The 21,444-nt window shown below is 37.8% G+C and overlaps 1 protein-coding gene across 8 annotated transcripts in view; it reads right to left on the bottom strand.

Annotated features, from left to right (window-relative positions):
- SKIC3 (SKI3 subunit of superkiller complex) overlaps positions 1-21,444 on the bottom strand; it is a 74,543-nt gene that overhangs the window by 33,774 nt on the left and 19,325 nt on the right. For all 8 annotated transcript variants that reach the window (XM_059694066.1, XM_059694065.1, XM_059694070.1 and 5 more), the window contains 16 exons: positions 19,702-19,841; positions 17,540-17,626; positions 17,350-17,453; positions 16,782-16,908; positions 16,030-16,209; positions 15,190-15,314; positions 14,029-14,282; positions 11,880-11,982; positions 8,848-9,024; positions 8,615-8,759; positions 8,371-8,449; positions 8,221-8,282; positions 8,048-8,104; positions 6,574-6,642; positions 3,939-4,013; positions 3,181-3,322 (listed from right to left, as the gene is read on the bottom strand). In XM_059694066.1, the coding sequence (XP_059550049.1) occupies positions 3,181-3,322; positions 3,939-4,013; positions 6,574-6,642; positions 8,048-8,104; positions 8,221-8,282; positions 8,371-8,449; positions 8,615-8,759; positions 8,848-9,024; positions 11,880-11,982; positions 14,029-14,282; positions 15,190-15,314; positions 16,030-16,209; positions 16,782-16,908; positions 17,350-17,453; positions 17,540-17,626; positions 19,702-19,841 (1,926 nt within the window). The remainder of the gene's footprint in view (positions 1-3,180; positions 3,323-3,938; positions 4,014-6,573; positions 6,643-8,047; positions 8,105-8,220; positions 8,283-8,370; positions 8,450-8,614; positions 8,760-8,847; positions 9,025-11,879; positions 11,983-14,028; positions 14,283-15,189; positions 15,315-16,029; positions 16,210-16,781; positions 16,909-17,349; positions 17,454-17,539; positions 17,627-19,701; positions 19,842-21,444) is intronic.

Here is a 21,444-nt window from a genome sequence, read left to right as displayed (position 1 = left end):
TTCTTCCACATTTTTCAGTAACATTTATAGTTACTACAAATTATAATTCTTCCAAATTATCCAGTAACATTTACAGTTACTACATACTTTAAATGTTTTAAAGTTTAAACATTTTTATCCCTAATGGTAAAATAACTTGAAAATGTACCTCATGTTAAAACTATGCATTTGATTTATAAGGAAAATTCAGTTCTTTAGCTAATCATGTAAACCTTCCCAGGATTAATTTTTCTTGGGGGTTGTGTTCCAATTTCTATGTATGTTTTTTTTAAATAACTCAGTATCATACACTAGAAACAGAGAATGACTTTGGTATTGCCAATTCAGCATTTTGAAATTTTCATGTCTAAAGAAATCATGCATCTGATTATGTACAAAGAAAACATCTGATCTAATTAAAAGCTGTATTGGGAAGCAAGCCTTCAAATCCCTCTTGTTTAACAAAATATAGTGTAATCATATCATAGCTTATGTGATGGTTATATTCTAACATCAAAGAATAAGGTATAATCATTGTTGGGGAGCACACAAGACTTGGTTGGAAAGTTTGTAGGGAGGACATTCTGAGAAAAGGGAAGTGTGTGGAAGGCCGCCTGCCCTGTTTATGAGAATTCTGACTTAGGGGAGACTTAGGGGAGTGTCGAAGGCAGCACCCCTAATTATTCCTGACCTTCCCAAACAAGTCTGTGCACGTGCAGACCCCCGGGTGCTGACTGGAATCCTTATGCTTAATCCCTGGATGCCTTTACCTAGAGGACAATGTAAACACGTGTCCCCCCAAGATTGCTCAGTATCTAAAGATAAAGGGTGTCCCAAAATTCACGCAAGAAGTAATTTTGATAGAAAATACAGGTTTATAATTAAAAATTGTAAATTTTTTATTGATTCATAAAGTATACAGTATAGGTTTATGTATGGAATAGCATATCGGGTAAATGGCCTCCACGGCTTTGCTGGCACATACGCACTCTTTTGTTGTTGCCTGAGCAGCCGCATTTTCGAAGAAGAATGGTCCGATGATGCCTCCAGCCCAAAATCCGCACCAAACAGTGACACCGTGTGGATGCATTTGCTTCTCAACAATCACTCGTGGATTTTCTGAACCCCAAATGTGACAATTTTGTTGATTAACCAAGCCATCAAGGTGAAAATGAGCCTCATCGAAATTCAGCCACATTTATGCAAAACAGTCATGCAAAATTTCAACAAAAGAGTGCATATGTGCCAGCAAAGCCGTGGAGGCCATTTACCCGATATGCTATTCCATACATAACCCTATACTGTATACTTTATGAATCAATAAAAAATTTACAATTTTTAATTATAAACCTGTGTTTTCTATCAAAATTACTTCTTGCGTGAATTTTGGGACACCCTTTAAAAACTGCAATAAAAGGCTAATGAGGCAGACAATTGAGGCTGCTGGTCCCTTTGGCCAGACAATCCCATAGCTCTCTCTTTCACAGTGAAACTGTGTCGGAGCAATTTGTTCATCTGTTGTTCAGGGGCTGCTGGTCAGCCCTAGCAAATCATATCATACTTTATACGATGGTTAGATCCTAACATCAAAGCATAAGGCAAAAATCACAGTCAAGTTATTCTTGAAAAATCCTCAAGTTACCACACAAGGAGAGGAGCACCAAAATGGAGTCAAACTGAGTAAAAGGAGACCGTGCCTACCATCCACTCGTCCTGAAGCACCTAGCAGGACAGATGAAGACACTGTGCTCTCCTTCTTTTCTCTCCTAATTTATTCATTTTTGGCTAAGCACATGTAGTTGAATTTGTTAAATAATTTTTTATCACTATGACTCCACTATCGAGTTAAAAATGTAACTGTGTAAAACTGTCAGGAAATAATTTGTTTGTTGCTCCAGGAATTGGAATTTCGCAGAAAACTCAAGATTTACCCTTTATGAAAATCCTTCATAAATGTTACCCATTCTGTAAGGAAACCTTTCAATGAAATTTCTGATCATACGCTTTCACAGAGGCTCTAGGTATTCATGAGAGTCATTCATTTTGGCTTACTAATAACATGTGGATGCCCCAAAGTGCTGACTTTAAAATAACTGCATTCTCCTCAAGTGCCCCAGGCTCAATGCAGGAGGAGTATTACTACCCTTCAATATCTATGATGAGGCATTTTCTCTTCAGCTTTTCACAATTTATTTGATTCTTTATATTAAAATGCCTTGTTTATTTATTCTAATTTTGTCAAAAGATTTTAAAAAATACTAGCAAAACTAACATTTCTTGAGCATGTCAAGTATGCCAGTTACTCTGCACATTTTGTAGGGTTTACAGGTAGGAAAACTAAAATTAAGTTTGGTAACATGCCCAGGGTTTTATTATGGCTACTAAATGATAGAGGGGAGATTAAAATTCAATAGTAGTTTTATTAAGGAAAGGAAATTATTATCATAGATGGTTAATAAAACTTCACCATTCTATCCTTTTTCTAAACATATTTTTCCAGTATCTTAAAGAAAAATCAGGTATTAAAGTGGGAGGTTAAAGGCACTGGGTTTGAAACTTAAAGCACATTATCTCATTTAATTCTCACATCTCTACAGCATAGTTGCTGTTATCTCTACTTTCCAAGGTTAAAAGAAGTTAAGGGAAGTAAAATACATGGCCTAAGACTGTAGCAAAAGTAAATGGCAGAGCTAGAATAGATGCAACTTGGGCCCTTTAGGCTCCAAAATGTTTCCACTGCAACATGGAAATCACTTTTTTAAAAAAATATATTTTATTGATTTTTTTACAGAGAGGAGGGGAGAGGGATAGAGAGTTAGAAACATCGATAAGAGAGAAACATCGATCAGCTGCCTCTTGCACACCCCCTACTGGGGATATGCCCGCAACCAAGGTACATGCCCTTGACCGGAATCAAACCTGGGACCCTTGAGTCCGCAGGCCGACGCTCTATCCACTAAGCCAAACAGGTTAGGGCCATGGAAATCACTTTTATCTTGAATCATTAGCTAACATTTCATCACTCTTCAAAGTCCTTACTAAAGTTTAAAAAGTAGATTCCTTGGCCACTGGGGGTAGAAAAGGCAAATTCATGTCTTAAGAAACACTAATATTTAATTTGGAATTAACTAATTTAAAAACTTCATTAAATTATTTCAACAGTTATTAAAATACCTTGCCATTATATAACAGGTGCCTTACCTATGTATTTACTCAAAACAACTTGTGCTGCTGGGATAGCATTCATCTGGAGGATGTTGTACCGGTACAGCTCTGTTTCTCTGTTGCTTTTATCTTGCAATGTAGTACAGACCCAGTATGCATAACCGATCGCTCCCTCAGTCTTTAAAAAAGCCGAAGTTAACAAGTGGACATAGGGTAATAAATATACCAATACAAAATGAAGAAATGAAACAATGCACTTCAATACAATAAATAGCACACCTTAGTTTTCTTTAAGTCAACTGTTAAGTGCCTTTACAGGTTCACTATGATATAACACAGCTAAGAACATATTTAAATCACTTGCTTCAACCCTAAGTAGAAGAATCAAATGGGATAAATTAAGTGCAGAAAATAGAGCTCCGCCTGATGGTTTAGTTTGCTGCTTTTCAGCACCATTCTCATAGGTCAAAGTAATAATTACCAATCAAAAGAATCGTAAAACACTTTCATAAATAATCTAGAAATATCAACCAAGTTAGTCCTTATCTTATGTTTATTTTTTCTAGAGTCTCGGTTTCTACTTTACATGACTACTACTGTATCTACTGAATACCAATGTCATTTCATCAGATCTTGATGTCTTTAATTAAAGATAACTTATCTGCCTTTGAGAAAGAATGAACAGTAGAGACAAGTGCTGTCATTAACATCTGATACCACTAAGTATCTATTTTCTCAACAAGGATAATACTTTTCTCATTAGTGAATCCTAAGAAGAACGCTCAAATTCTTACGTGCATACTGAGTTCTGTGGTGTGCCTGAAGAGATCCATGGTGTCGTAACTTCCAACTGTCTCTGCAATAAGGGCCTATAAAGAAAAAAGAGGTTCTGAATGTGTTTAAAAGGAGAAATCATCATCATCAATCATCACCATCATGATCATTATCATCAAAGAAACTGGAAAAAACAAAGGTTAAAAAGCTGTGCTTAAAAGTAAAGTTAATTTCTAGTTCAGTCTTAGCTACCATATTCCCATGACTCAGAGGACAAGAATGACTTATTAAATTGGACCTTAAGCAGACAAATGCTTTCATAATGCCACCTGCAACCTCCTCCCTCTCCTCTCACCCTTGACTGATTCTTACTGGTATTTGTCCGGAATAGGATTCTTAATCACATGGTCAGCTCAGATTCACCGGGGTAGCTTTTTTAAAAGAAGGTCCTCTCCCCTAGTTTCCATAGATATGGGGGAGAGTCACACATGTTCATTTTTTAAACCGCCTCAGGATTTTAAATAGTATACCTATGCTATTGACTTTATGAGACTATGTAATATCTTAGAATTATTGTCAAGACCATCTATCTTTTAAAGAAATCAGGGTTTTTTTAGTTATCATTTATTACTAATATTATTAAAAAACTAGGGGCCCGGTGCACGAAATTCGTGCACTGGGTGTGTGTGTGTGTGTGTGTGTGTGTGTGTGTGTGTGTGTCCCTCAGCCCAGCCTGCCCCCTCTCACATACTGGTAGCCCTCAGGCATTGACCCCCACCACCCTCCAATCGCAGGATCGGCCCCCCGCCCAAGCCTGACGCCTCTGACCCAGGCTTCAGGCCTGGGCAAGGGGACCATCATATCCCCCGAATCCCCGGCTCCGCCCCCCACCCAGGCCTGATGCCTCTGGCCCAGGCATCAGGCCTGGGCAGGGGACCCCCAGCCCCCCGCCCAGGCCTGATGCCTCGGCCAGAGGAGTTGACCCTCATCACCCTCTGATCACCAATCACCAGATCGGCCCCTTGACCACGCCTGAGGCCTCTGGCAGAGGTGTCAGGCCTGGGCAGGGGACCCCCAACTCCCCGCGGTTGCAGGCTCCACCCCTGCCCAGGCCCAACGCCTCTGGCCGAGGCGTCGGGCCTGGGCAGCCGGGACCCGCAGCTGCAGCGGCCCCGCGATCGTGGGCTTCGCTTTAGGCCCAGGCAAGGGACCCCTAGCTCCCGGGACTGCCAGCTTCGACCATGCCCAGCTCCCATCGCTGGCTCCACCCCTACTTCCTGCTATCACTGGCCAGGGCGGAAAAGGCACCTGATTCTCCGATCATGGCTGGGGGGCAGGGCAAAGGCAGCCCCAGGGCCGCCTTTGCCCTGCCCCCCAGCTCTTAGCTCCCTCCTGGGTTTCCGATCACTGTCAGTGGCAGGGGGCTTCTTCCTGCTTTCCCTTTCGCCTCCCTGCATTGTGCCTACATATGCAAATTAACCGCCATCTTGTTGGCAGTTAACTGCCAATCTTAGTTGGCAGTTAATTTGCATATAGCCCTGATTAGCCAATGAAAAGGGTAGCGTCGTACGCCAATTACCATTTTTCTCTTTTATTAGTGTAGATTAATATTAAGTTTCACTTCTATTGTTAATATTTTAATTAAATTTACTAGTTATTTCCTGAAATAAATTATTTTTAAGAGCTAAAATATCTGAAAAATAAAAAATATACGCTTTTCTGACAACATCTAAGATGAATGAACCTAGAGCAGTGCTACATTTGGATCAGCAGCAGCAGCATCCCTTGGAACAGTTAGAAATGAAAATTCTTTAGCCCCTTGTGTCCAATAATTTACATAGAAATTAGTATAGTAATGCCATTGCTCCCAGATGCTACCACAGTTAATGGGAACAGGAAGTTTGCCTTGCTAACTCTGCTTCTTCACCAATTAGCTAGAATTAGACCCAAAAGTTAAAAGTACAATAAAAATTATCAAAACCCAGATTAATGATTTTCTGATATGGGTGATGCCTCTAGTATTCGCTGAACAAAAAATAAGATAAAATCAAAGACTTACTAATTTCTCAACTACACAGGATTTAGAGGCTACCCTTTCTAATCCCCTTCTTTTTCAGGTGAGAACATTGAATCCAGCAATTTTGTTAAGGTAAAAAAAAAAAAAAAATTAGTCAGTGATAGACTCAGATCACAAACAAGTATCCTGATTCCTATTTGGCAGTACAAAAATCTAAATTTGGGGGGGTTGGCAGACTCATATAAACAAGTACCAAATGAAATTATGAAAACTTTACGGAAAATGAGAAAACAATCAAAATGATATTGTAAATTTTCATTTGGGGGAGGGGTAAATGTGCATTACATAGCTCTTGGTTTATTCTTTAAGCATAATAATGTCAGACTGATGGGGTTAAAAGCCTCCCAAATCAATGCTTAATCATTACAAGCTGTATGACTTTGGGCACAATACTTAGCGTCTCTAAGCTTCAATTCCACATCTACAAAATGTTTAACAACTACCACCAACTCAAAGGACTGATGAAAGTTCAACTGAAATAATGTGAACAAAGGGCCTGTTATTATTATGATCACTGTTATTTATATTAATAGGTTATTTATGTCAACAGAACTATTAATAACTAAATGTTGTCTTACTTGTCCAATCCAGCACATTAAATAAGATGGATCAAGGGACTGAGCAGTTTTGAAAGCTTCATGAGCTTGCTAGGAAACAAAAAAACAAAAAATAATACATCAAGTCATTTTATACATTTAATATTAAATTGTTTATGTTTAAAAATCATAAAATAAGAGAATAAGAAAACCGAGACTTCTCAACATAAATACATGTATGAACCTAAAATTGCTTAAGCACAATTAGCCACACTTAAATCAGTGTTCCACCAGAACACTCCTGGCTACATCAGATTTCTCTACACGTTTAGGGATTCTGGTCCCAGTGAAAGGGCATATAGATGTTCACTTTACATTTGGTAGAACTTTTAACAAATTACCCATATATTTCCTAGGTTTGAAGAAAGTAAGTAAGGCTGTATCTATTCCCCTCTCTTTGAGCTTAGCTGGGAGGATAAAAACTAACAACCAACAAAGTCTGAGATACGTAACTGCTACTAGGCAACAAGAGTGGTTGACATAATCTGTGCTAAGCAGTCAGGAAACTTTAAAGATACTGTACTTGGGCACATTAAGTTGCATGTCATTTTTTTTTCCTGATACAAAAAATAACATTATATGCTACTTTATATCACTTTCTCAATAATCTATGTGTGACAGAAAACAGTCTCATTTTTCCTCTAAAAAAGTAAGCTAACGGGCTACTGTGTCATGTTATCGCAAAACCGCATCCATGGTTTATTAACTAAGATCTTGCTTTGTTTAAATTAAAAATAATGTATTTTTTCAAATAAGATACACATTAATATTTTTCTTTGTTCTATTTACAATCTTCTAAAGCAATCTCTGCTGTGACTTAATGTATTCCTAAGAATATTACTAACACTACTTTTAAAACAGTGATTTTCAATATGCTGGCTGAAACAAAACAGTACAGATGTTGTCTGTGGGTTTGTAGAAACTTCTAAACATCACCTACAAACACATGCCCAATTTTCTAACTGTTTGAGTATGACAAATTACACTGTGGTTTATAAAGGGATTAATATCAGCTAAAACCAAATATAAATCACCCTCGAAAAATGTTAAATTTAAGCTGCTAGAGAGTACTAATCGTCTCCCTTATTTCATCACCCTACCCTCAACATCACCTACATGGGACTCCTCTTACATGTGTACAGATAAAAACAAAAAACAAAAAAAAATAAATAAACACCCAAATAATTCATAGAATTGTTTTAATCACTAAATGGAAAACCAAAATAATTATAAAACCATAAATTTCTTGAGTGGTATGGAAAGGAAAATAAATCTTACACATTCATTATTCAATAACATAAACCGAATGTCATTAATTATCTAGCATATTAGAGAACATACTGGATAGATAACAAGGTGTGAAGTATTTCTCCACAAGAAGTTGTGATATTATGAAGAGATCATGTATAGGAAATGTTCTTTACTTTTAATATGACAAAGCAGTCAGCACAGTTACCTCAATGTTTTCATTTGCAAGGTATAACACTCCCAAGTTGGTCCATGCAACAGGATTCTAAAATACATACATATGTATAAAAATTAGGTCTCCTGTCTCCAGGGAAGTCTCAGAAAATTATTCACACTAAATTTCAAAGTCCTTTTTCATTGACAGACACATAGAACACTCACAATTTGCTCTGACTGGATTGATTTGATGAAACAATGCTGAGCCAGGGCATAATTTTTAATAGCTGAAAAATAGAGAACTTAATGAAACTGAACTTTATTACCTGAAATGAGCAATCTTCTAAAATTATTGAAGTGTTATTGAATTCTTACCACTATAACATGAAACCACACCAAGAGCATTCCAGTATAAGTGACTATTACTGTTGAGTCTCACTGCCTTTTTCAGACACTGAAAAATAAAGTTAAATTTTTTTTAACTCTTTGAATGTCAGCACATATATCAAGATAAATGTGGTTAATGTAAAAACACTAAAGTTATTTTCTTTATCAATAACATTTTTCAGAAAAGCACTTCATTTTTTTTAAGTTTATGAAAAAATTATCAAAATCATACATGTAATGATTTCTCCAACAAGTCTTTAAGATCATTCATGTTGCTGCCAGTTTCTGCTAGGTGTTGTGCTTGACGATAATAATTAATTCCAAGATCACACCATGTACTAGATGTAGACATCAGTTTTAAAGCACGCCCGTAACACCTATGGAAATATAAAAGTGGATGTTATGTTTTGTTATCATGCCCTTATTCAATTTGAATGTCATTATCTGGCAATCTTTGTAAATTACCTTCCTCCTAGATGGAGGAGCTCATTTTTCTTTAATACTTGTTTTCCTTCTTTCTGGCCTAGAAGGACTCCTAAAACATTAACATTCACTTTAGATGGCGAAACAGCATGCAGACTGGTACAAGCATCCCCAACTAGCTTCCAAAGGCAAGACACATCATCTCGATGCTGCAGAGCCCTGGAGAGAAAAAAAAGCATAATTCCTTTAAATTATTTCCAAAAAGTATAGACTATCTCCCTCATTATTACTTACAATTAAAAAAGAAAAATTATACATACAATCCTGATTAAAATCTACTTCCTTAATTAAGTGCAGTGAATGATTTACTAAATTCCTTCTAACTGAATTATACCTTATCACCTCCGTAATAGGAAGAAGGGTAGAGGGAAGAGAAGGAACTGATTGTTTTGTGTATTTTTAAAAATGTTTTTATTGATTTTTTTAGAGAGAGAGGAAGGAAAAGAGACATAGAAACATGGATGAGAGACAAACACCGGCTCCCCAGTGGAGATCAAGCCCACAACCTGGGCATATGCCCTGACCGGAATCTGACCTGTGACCTCTTGGTGTATGACACTCAATCAGCTGAGCCACATTGGCCAGGCAAAGAATTGATTGTTTTAAGAACCAGAAAATTTACAAACATTTCTTTGGTACTCTTCACTATTTTTGTTAGTAGTAGCAGAAATCACATTGATAAATCAGTAAGTTTTTCAGAACCAATTTATATTTAATATTGACTTTTTAAAAACTATGCTCTTTGTGTTTGTTTGTTTGCTTAATAACCAAGCAGTAAAGCTGTTAATGTCTTTTTCACAGTGGATTATTATAAACTCAAGTGTTTGCTTTCAGATCTTCCAAAAAAAAAAGAAGACTAGTAAATGTATGACATACCAAATATATTTGGTAGTCTAAAGGACTTTTACTCTCTGAGACCAATTCCAAAAATCAAAACATAAAAATGTGAAAACTAATATTTATTGAAGCAAGTAGACAAGCTCAAAAAGTAAACAGCAATATTAATTATGATGATAAAGGGAAGTTCTTTTTAGAAAGAGAAAAATCTCAGCTATACATTTCTCTTCATTTTTCTCTTCTTGAGATCTTATAAATAAAACACAGCAATTTCATTTAAGCCAAATTTTGATAATCAGCTATCACAAACAGCTATATTACTGGCAGATGGAACATTTTTCATAGCCTTTTCTATTCATGGAGTCCAGCCAAAAATCATTTTCTAGTATCTTCCAAGGAAGTAGGAATAATTATTGCAGTTATCACTGAAAACCCCTGCGATGACCAGGAAGAAGGACAACACTATTTCTAGTTCCTTTGCCTAAATATCTTAGCATAATTTCTAAAATTGACAGCATGAAAAAAGAAAATAGATACAAATGAAGAGAAACAATTTTAAGTCTATACACTTATCTCCTTTTATTTTTATTTTTTTTAAACATATTTTTATTGATTTTTTACAGAGAGGAAGGGAGAGAGATAGAGAGTCAGAAACATCGATGAGAGAGAAACATCAATCAGCCGCCTCCTGCACATCCCCCACTGGGGATGTGCCCGCAACCCAGGTACATGCCCTTGACCGGAATCGAACCCGGGACCTTTCAGTCCACAGGCCGACGCTCTATCCACTGAGCCAAACCGGTTTCGGCACACTTATCTCCTTTTAAGTTCAATAAAAAATATCTGTGACCTGAAATAACTTCTATCACCCTTACATAAGAATTGTGTTAGTGTGAATTTTTAAATTTAGAAGTAAATATAAATTTGGGGATTATCATTTATTTTTATTTTTGTAAATCCTCACTGGAGGATATTTTTTTCCATTGATTTTAGAGAGAATGAAAGGGAGGGAAGAGAGGAGAAACACTGATGTGAGAAAGCGACATCAACTGGTTGCCTCCTGCAACCACTCCAACCAGGGTGAGGAACCTGCAACCCAGGTATGTGCTCTTGAACTCCAAAGGGACACTCTAATCACCGAGCACCCAGCCAGGGTGGGGTTATCACTTTAAAAGTTTTATGTGCCACCTTAGAATTGGTTGTGAGTGCTACCTGCTTCCCGGAACAAAATTTCCCAAGCTAAGAAAGGCAGTATTTTTAGCTCAAGTATCATCATTCAAAGGTTCACCATGTACTCTTAAATATAGTTCCAACAAAGTATGCCTTCTTCACAATACCTCCCTCTTTGGAAAGAGCTATATCATGTGAGACTTCAAAGGTAGCAATAAAAATCAGTGGGAGAAAAAAGGCTAAGGTTTTCATTTCATATTTGGTTCATATTCAAAGCAAAGCAACCCTGGAAGAACCAAATCAAGAAGGAACAGAGAAGGAAAGTAGGAAATGAAAGGAAGGGACACACAGAAAGACGTTTAAGAGCAAAACACTTCAAATGTTTGTCTAACTTGCAGACCTTTTAAAGCTATTTACCACAAATAACACTTCTACTCAGCCCAGTTCAATAAAATATCAGATTTACTCAAATTTCTCTGATTCCTTTCTTGTTATTAGGCGCCACATTTTTCCTGCACAGGTTCTCTCCAGGAGCAATCAGATTATCCATTTCCCTTTACCTCTAGACCTACCAGTAGGCCTAAAATAGGCCCTTACCACTAAAAGAAAGCACATTGTGCATCTGAAGCCCTATTTTCCGCTCATTCCAATTCTAGATACTCACATTTCCAGGCCTCCTGAAAGAACACTAACCCAGAGTTATCAGAGCTGCTGCTCCACTAACAGATAGCTTCTTCCTTCCCACCTTTCCCTATGTGTCCAGCATGTCACCTACTTGAGAGCAAGAAATTACACCTGTTCTCCAGTGCTAAGTTAATACAATATGTATTAGAATATGTTGTAGAATTAATTGGTTTGTCTGTTATTCTTTATGCTTAATATTCTGAATAATGAACACTATAACAAAATAAACATAGAATGTTTATTCTAAATATAATTTATTCTAAATTTGGCTTTATTATAATATTAAGAAAATAAACACAATGAATAATAAGATTAATACTAACCAAGTAAAATATTCCAGTGCTTTTTCTATGTAGTCAACAGCTTTCCCATCAAGATAATCGACAAGAGCCGCTTTTGCCATCATGAGATGGCACTCACCCAAACCTAAAACCAGGTAAGTTTGTAGTTGTTAAAAACATGTAAAAAATAAACAGCATATTAAAGACACTTTCCAGAAAACAAAACTTAATAGTACTTTATAAAAATTATTTTAAAGCATGGTCTTGCATATATTTAGTAAGGAATTTAAATGACAGGGCTCTACTAGAGTAAACAGGTACTAAAAAAATAAAAACTACATATGGAACCTAAGAATTTCCTTGACTTTGGGCAAGTTACCACTTAAAACCTCAGTTTTGAAAATGGGGATATTACCTAAATGCCACTCTCTATCATTTTATGGCTTATTAACGTTGTAAAACAAAATCTTATTTTTTAAATGTTCAAAACTATATAACTATACCATAAGGATTAGATGAAATAGCAATTTCCTTAAGTGCCTAGTAAACATTTAATTAATGTCAGTTCTCCTTGAGTTTTAATGAATTGAGAAAAAGGTTTTCAAGGCTTAAATTTCATGTCACTTAAAACATTTTCAAGGCTATTATATAGCTACCTCTGCTTAAGTATGCCTCTCCTAATGATTCCCAACACTATTTCTGATTTAAACCTCAACTGTTTCTTCAAAAAGGAAAGGGAAATAAGAAAAGCATATGTAATGGTTTTGGTTAGTTATTATAATAAAAATTTGATTAGATATGAATGATGATCTTTTACTTTATATTACTAAAAATAATCTATGGAGAAATTGAAATTAATTTAGATAAAAAATAATGCAAATTGCCTCTAAAATTTTTTAAAAATTGAAAAAATGAGCTTCTATAATTTACAAAGTAACTAAAATCTAGTAACCAACTGAGGATATAGTGAATTACCAAAATATAATAGAAAACTCTTGTTTTAGAAATCCATTTTCGATCCAATATCAATCATATTTGTCTAAATGTTAAATCTCTTTCATATTACTATTTACTCACTGTTAAAAAACAAGTCAAATCTATATAACAAGCAACACTATAAGAGGTTCATATTGTATGCTTACTGTTGACTAAACAAGTCCTTTTTTCTTTCTTCTTTTAAAATATGTATTTCATTGCCCTGACCGGTTTGGCTCAGTGGATAGAGCATCGGCCTGCAGACTCAAGGGTCCCAGGTTCGCCGAAACCGGTTTGGCTCGGTGGATAGAGCGTAGGCTTGCGGACTGAAAGGTCCCAGGTTCGATTCCGGTCAAGGGCATGTACCTGGGTTACGGGCACATCCCCAGTAGGAGATGTGCAGGAGGCAGCTGATCGATGTTCCTCTCTCATCGATGTTTCTAACTCTCTATCTCTCTCCCTTCCTCTCTGTAAAAAATCAATAAAATATATTTAAAAAAAAAAAAAAGGGGGGGTCCCAGGTTCGATTCCGGTCAAGGGCATGTACCTTGGTTGCGGAAACATCCCCAATAGGAGGTGTGTAGGAGGCAGCTGATCGATGTTTCTCTCTCATCAATGTTTCTAACTCTCTATCTCTCTCCCTTCCTCTCTGTAAAAAAATCAATAAAAACATATTTTAAAAAAATATATATATATATATATTTTATTGATTTCAGAGAGGAAGGTAGGAGAGAGAGATAGAAACATCAATGATGAGAGAATCACTGACTGGCTGCCTCCTGCACGTCCCACACTGGGGATCGAGCCCACAACCTGGGCATGTGCCCGCCCTTGCCCTGGAATCGAACCATGACCTCCTGGTTCATAGGTCAATGCTCAACCACTGAGCCACGCTGACTGGGCACTTTTTTTTCTTTTAAATATATTTTTATTGATTTCAGAGAGGAAGGGAGGAGAGAGATGGAAACATCAGGAGAGAATCACTGATCAGCTGCCTCTTGCACGCCCCCTACTGGGGATCAAGCCCATAACCCAGGCCTGTGCCCTGAGGAAATCGAAAAGTGACCTCCTGGTTCATGGGTCGAAGCTCAACCACTGAGTCACACTGGCCAGGCAAGAAGTCCTTTTTGAAAGTTACTGAATACATTTAGGAAATTCACCCAAGGATTTTGTACTTTAGTACCACAAAAGTCAAAGGAGCTATTAAAAAAATTACCTTTCAAAGCAGGTACATAATCTTCTTTCGTTTTAATGATCAGCTGGTATTGAGCTACAGCCTCCTTATATTTGCCTAGGATTTGCTGTATTGCTGCCACCTTAAACACACTGTATGTGGATTCTGGGTTCAGCTCACTGGCCTTTGTGAAGGATTTCAAGGCTGTTGTATAACCACCTCTGCTTAAGTATGCCTCTCCTAATGATTCCCAACAATTGAAGTCCTTTGGGTCTGCCCTTAATGCTGCCTGTAAACTAAAATTTCAAGAAACAATAAGAGAACTCAAAGTAATAGAACTACTTCCACATCTGAAAGGAAAATATAAAATAATTCAACTGAATCACACATATCCATGCTTCCTTAAATTTGTAAAAGTGCTATTAAATGCAGGTATACCTGTTCCTTTCATAGCTTTGAATATTTCTTAATACTAAGAAATTTTGTTACAATTTCAAAATAAGTAAGAACAAACTAACTTTTTTTAAGAAGTGCTAATCAGAATTTCTTTCTTTGACTATCTGGAAAAATTTCATCCTATCCTACCAGAATAGCTATATATCTTAGTATGCCTCATCTCCAAACCACACCAATCCTACCAAAACAGAAATAATCACAGTTAGAAAACAGGAATAATGCTTTAAATTCCTGATTAAATTCCATTTCCAGGAAAATTTTTAAATGCCTATATTATAGATATTAACATAAATCAGAAGCAACTTTATCTTTATGCAAATATACATACTGTATTTACCCTTAAGTGTACTTCAAACCAAATGACTAAAAATGAGCTGCTCCAAATGCCATTCAAGCTGCCAATATCTCCACTGCCCAAAAACAATGTATGTCTTTGGGAGAACAAAGGTAATAGCCTCACCTTTCACCATCCCTTGAATTTCTATGGAGAACCTACTCTATGTATGCTACTCTTAGACTTCACTAGATTGGCTATCGCCTTAGCAACAGGACATCATTTAATCCATTTTTGCAACTCCAGTGCCTTGAAGATAGTAAGAACCGATCAACCTTAAATAAATTTTATTATTTCTTCCCTCAAAACACAACCTGGCAAGAGGCAACCTGTAAAGTTCATTTGGGGTACAAATGGAGTTTAAGAAACCATTAGGCTGTTTAACAGAGTTTAAATACAATAAGGTGCCTTACTCAGCCACTGCTTGAGAATGTTGACCAGCTTTCAAATAGTACAGTCCTCGCCTAAGCCAGGCCCATTTGGCAGTTCCAGCACTTGCCTTCTGAGTTACTGTTGTTAGGATAGCTAAGGCAGTTTCCTAATAAGAAGAAAGGACTAATATTAGAAGTATCAAATATCACAAAAATACAGAACACTTATGTAAAGTACTCAAATATATTTTCATTTACCACTTGATTTTTTAAACTTACATTGGTATACACTAAACTACGGTTTCAACAATAAATGATGAGGATTTTAATGTCTGCCAAAGGAAAAAAATTAACTCTACAAACAGTGACAAAAAAATTTCCATTGCATCTACAAAATAGAATAAAAACAATAACGTGTAAGTATCTATAATAATAAAAGCATAATATGCTAATTAGACCAGACTGCCGAACAACCTTCCGGACGTCCTCCTGGACGACCTTCTGGACGAAGCCGGGGCTGCGAGGGCTGAGGCAAGCCGCTGCAGCTGTGAGGGCCAAGCCCCTTGCACGAATTTCGTGCATCGAGCCTCTCGTACAGTGGTCCTCAAACTTTTTAAACAGGGGGCCAGTTCACTGTCCCCCAGACCGTTGGAGGGCCAGACTATAGTTTAAAAAAAAACTATGAACAAATTCCTATCCACACTGCACATATCTTATTTTGAAGTAAAAAAACAAAATGGGAACAAATACAATATTTGTATTTGCATGTGGCCCGCGGGCCGTAGTTTGAGGACCCCTGCTCTAGTATATATATAAAAATGTTTCTATTTCTACACTTCACATAAAAACAAAAGACAAAAGCGTTTTTGTTATTAGACATACCATCTCTTCAAGCTCCACGCTTAAATCAACAGCTGCAGCTCCAGATTCAGCATCAGTGTCATCCAATTCGAAAGCTTTCCTATAACATCCACGGGCTCTGTTTTTATCTCCTGCTACATCTCTGTAATAATGACCTAAATAGCAGAAGGCTTTGCCCATGTATGTATCCAGTCTGGCAGCCTTCCAATTAAAAATTGATAATAATAGAATATTAAAGTTTGTTTGAAGGGGTCCCTTTAAAAGCACAAAATATAAATACACAGATTAAAGAAAAAAAACAGGTTTATTAAACATATATAAAAATACGCCAAAACACCCTCAAATATAAGATTTAAAACAGACATGAAAACTGGCCGTCACTGCTTGTAAGTGTAAAAATGTTATCTTTGTTTAAAGAAATGTGAAATTTGAATTATTATATGAATCTGCTTTTATTAGTCAAAATAAGACTTTAACATCTAGAGTTACATAAGGCTCATATGCCCATAAAACTACAGTGAGAATTACCTAAAAACTATGTTTTCCAGAGATAATAGTGTCTTATTTCTATAACTCATGATTCTTAAATAAGTAACTATTATGGTTCAATTTTCTCCTTGAAAATCCATATAACATTCTCACAAAAACTTATGTGTGAAAGATGAAACATGAAAAACAGTTCAGTAGTAATTTTAAGTACCTTATATAATTATTATTTATGAATTTATAATGAATCCATTTCAATTAAGAATTGAAAGTAGCACTTACTTTACCTTTAAAAAGTGGGTAAGAGCCTTTGTTTTATCTTTTCTTGTTTCTTCACCCATGAACCAATACGTTAACCCAAGTTGGTAATGATATTCAGCAACTTCAGCATCTTTCTCAAGAGCTCTCTGAAAACTAAATCACCAAAAGGAAGTAAAAAGGAATATTAAAATATATATGATATAGCAGACTCCTAGTTGAAGCAAAGTTTGAATGATTCAAGGATGCTGATTTTGAAACAAGTCACTATTTCAGGATTCAGATTATAATGAAAAAAAAAAAAAACTTTAAAAAGCACAATGGCCTTTAGCACTACCAATGTGCTAAGTGTTCACACCAAACATTATGTTGCTTACTGGACATGCTTATCAGCTGATCACATTTCAAACTCATCATGGAAATTTTTATAGTTACTGTGTTATATGCTAAATACATTTCTTAAAAATACTAATAAAGCTTACAAAGATCAAATTTATACAAAAACTAGATGTTTATCAAGCCCATTTATTTTGAGTTTTTGAAAAATGTAAAAAACTAAGATATGGCTTGATCTACGAGCAATCTATATATCCTTACCATTTTTCAGCTTGTAGATAGTCCTTTTTGGTAAAATGAATAAAGGCCTCCAGGGCATGAGCTTCAGCTAGGTCAGGGTAAGAAGAGAGGACGTCTTCCATAATCTATGAAGTAGATATCTGTCAATTCCATTTCCAAATAAAAATAACAACTTTTTAAAAGAATCTCACCTTGAATGAAAAAAACCGACCTTTGAAGCTTCATCTAATGAGCCTTTGTTCAGATAGGCCAAGCTTTTGAGAACCAAAAGTCCTGGGATATTATTTGCATCAGAAACCTAGAAAGCAATTGCAAAGAATTGCTACACACATCTCCTTCAACAGAATGCAGCAATATTTGCTTTAATTAAAGAATGACCATAGAAGAACATAGAATAAAGACACAGAGGTCCGGAATTCTATCGCTATTAACACTTTCATTATCTATAAACTTATTAGAGAAAATTTCAAATACAAAAAAAATTAAAGAAGAGTATAATAAAACCACATGTACTCATCATCCAACTTCAAAATTCTTAGCTCAAGCCAATCTTTTCTTCTCTGTACCTCCACCCATTTCATCACACTCTTATTTAGATTGTTTCCACATATTTTAACTTTTTATCTGATATTTCAGCATCTATAACTAAAAATTAAGTTCGTTTTTAAATAACATAATCATTCTACCATTATAAACATTTAAACAAAACCAATACATCATAACATCAAATAATTAGTCAGTATTTAAAGTTCTCGACTGTCCATTAGAGTAATTTATTTATTTTAATCAAAATCTAAACAAGGTACAAATATTTCAAGTAGCTAATAGGTCTCGTAAGTGTCTTTTAATCTCTAGGATTCCCTTCCATCTCTTTTTTCCCCCTCCATTACAATTTAACTGTTGAAAAATATGGGCCATTTGTCAGCTTCTCGTAATCTGTTTTTTTGCAGAAGATACTGTCATGGCATTGACCTGTCCCTTTGTCTCCTGTATCTTCTGTATATTAGGTTTAGAAGCTTGACCTGATTTAGGCTTGATGTTTTGGCAAGAATACCTCACATGGACTTGCACTTGGTTATGTTTACTTGTCTGTCTTTTCATGATGCTAGCAGCCATCAATACTCGATGCCTAGATCTAGTCGTTCATTACAGATTGCAAAAATGATGGTTATTTTTCTCATCCTATCATTCCTTTGTGGAATACTTCAACAAAGAGAAATTTTCCCTTCTCTCATTATCTATTTGATTATTCTTAGGAACAGTTCATATAGGGAAAGCAAGATAACTGCTTTAATTCTTTCTTTTCAATTGGTTCCTTCAAAGACTTATTTTACTGGGGATGCTTTGACTTTTTATTTTTTTTTGTATTATCATGAACACATGGATTTAAACAGATTTTATGCCTTTCAATTCACTGCAGTTACTTGTACTCAAACTATCCACTCTTCAGCCATTGAGAATCCTTCATGCTAGTTCCTGAGCTCTTCTGACACAGTGCTGGGATCCTGTTAAGGTTTCCTTGCTTCCTAGCATTATAAGATGTTCTGGGCTCATCTTGTACATCCTCTATCTCAGACCTGGACTCTACCAGTTCTCCAAAGAAACTTTTGTTTTCCTTGTAATAAAATAATATTGGAAAGACCTCTACAGAGCATTCACACAAAACACAGTTGGTCGGAAGGCAAGTAGAAAATAAGATATTAGTTCTTAAAGGATGCTGACAACTGGGCCAAATCTAAAGAAATAATATGAAATGCAAAGCCCTTTGAAATATACAAAAAATCACGTTTTAAAAGTCAAAACCTTGCAATATACTGAGTAAAGTAATTTTTAGATTAAAAATTGCTTTTATCTGACAAAAATCTTTAAAGACACTGTGTTGTTATAATTCATAATTTACTAGTTAGGTTTTTTTGCCAGGGAATTATAAATTGCTTGAACCAAAAATATTAAAAAATAAATTTTATTTAATTGTTTTATTGAGTAAAACCAGGAAATAACATTCTCTACCATGAATCTACTAGTCTCCTTAATTATTCTTGTAACTGATAAAATATTTTCTGTAAGAAAAAATTTAAAATCCCAAATTAGCAATAATTAAGTAGTAACCTAACAGGGAAAATATAGAAGAGAATAATAAGAGCAAGAACTAAAGAGAGAAAATGTATCATATGAAAAGAATTGTAAGTACTTAACCAAGAAGCCAATATGTAGCTTGAAGAGTTTCCAATTATGTGAATGATTTACAAAAGTGAATGCATACCTCTCACACAAAATTATGTAAGTAAATACTTGTAATAAGGAAAAAGTGATTGATGCCTCGTTGATTGGAAACTAAGTAAGTTGAAGGGGGAAATTCGATGATGAATCTACCTGGTCAAGAGTACAAATTGCTTCCTCTGCAGATTCATTATCTGGGAGTTTAATCAAAGCCTCTGCTTTCAAACGAAGACAAAGATTCTTCTGATGAAGACTGCCACCAGACACACCAACATTATCTATGTTCTTCAGAGCTGACAAAATTAAGGACATCTGAATGAAGACAACCATATCACTTCACATTTTTTTTCTTTTTAAGAGACATATAATTAACTAGAGGCCCGGTGCACAAAAATTTGTGCACTGGCGGGAGGGGGTGTCCCTCAGGCCCACTTGTGCCCTCTCACAGTCTGGGACCCCTCGGGAGATAACGACCTGCTGGCTTAGGCCCACTCCCGGGTGGCAGAGGGCAAGCCCAATCCCCAGGTGCCTGCCCCGCAGCCCCTGGTCAGGCTCAGAGCAGGGCCGATTGGGGAGTTGGGGCGCCGCCCCCTGTCATGCACAGAGCAGGGCGATCAGGAGGTTGCGATGCCACCCTCAGCCACGCTCAGGGTAGGGCCGATTGGGGGGTTGGGGCGCCGCTCCCTGTCACACTCAAGGCAGGGTCGATGGGGAGGTTGCGGCGCCACCCCGTCATGCACAGAGCAGGGCAGATCAGGGGGTTGTGGTGCCAACCCTGTCACATACAGAGCCGGCCGATCAGGGGGTTGGGGCGCTGCCCCATGTCACGCACAGAGCAGGGCCCATCAGGGGGGTTGGGGCTCCACACCCTGTCACACACAGAGCAGGGCCCATCAGGGGGGTTGGGGCTCCGTACCCTGTCACGCACAGAGCAGGGCCGATCAGGGGTTTGGGGAGCTCCCCCCTGTCATGCACAGAGCAGAGCCGATGAGGGGTTTGGGGAGCTCTCCCCATTCACACACAGAGCAGGGCCGATCAGGGGGTTGGGGAGCTCCCCCCTGTTATGCGCAGAGCAGGGCCAATCAGCGGGTTGGGGAGCTCCCCCCTGTCACGCACAGAGCAGGGCGATCAGGAGGTTGCGATGCCACCCTCAGCCACGCTCAGGGTAGGGCCAATTGGGGGGTTGGGGCGCCACCTCCTGTCACACTCAAGGCATGGTCGATGGGGAGGTTGGGGCACCGCCCCGTCACCCACAGAGCAGGGCCGATCAGGGGGTTGGGGCACTAACCCGTCACACTCAGGGCAGGGCCGATGGGGAGGTTGCGGCTCCACCCTGTCACACACAGAGCAGGGCCCATGGAGGGTTTGGGGGGGCCATACCCTGTCACACACAGAGCAGGGCCGATCAGGGGGTTGGGGAGCTCCCCCCATCAGGCACAGAGCAGGGCCAATCAGGGGGTTGGGGCGCCTTCCCCTGTCACAAACAGAGCAGGGCGGATAGGGAGGTTGTGGCCCCACCCCGTCACACACAGAGCCGCAGGGCAATCAGGGGGTTTGGGCGCTGCCCCGTCACGCTGCTCCAGGGGCCAGGAGGCCTCATGGCTCCGCTGATCCCGGTGCTGGGAGGCATATTACCCTTTTACTATATAGGATAGAGGCCTCGTGCATGGGTGGGGGCCAGCTGGTTTGCCCTGAAGGGTGTCCTGGATCAGGGTGGGGGTCCCGCTTGGGTGCCTGGCCAGCCTGGATGAGGCGATGATGACTGTTTGCATCTGGTCACACCCCCTTCAGGGTGGGGGTCCCCACTGGGGTGCCTGGCAGGTCTGGGTGAGGGGCTAAGGGCCGTTTTCAGGCTGGCGGGTGACTGAAGCTCCCAACCACTCCTTTTTTCCTTTT

Source organism: Myotis daubentonii, chromosome 4 (genome assembly GCF_963259705.1).
Source record: "Myotis daubentonii chromosome 4, mMyoDau2.1, whole genome shotgun sequence".
NCBI lineage: Eukaryota > Metazoa > Chordata > Mammalia > Chiroptera > Vespertilionidae > Myotis > Myotis daubentonii.
This window is presented reverse-complemented; position numbering and strand designations above follow the sequence as displayed.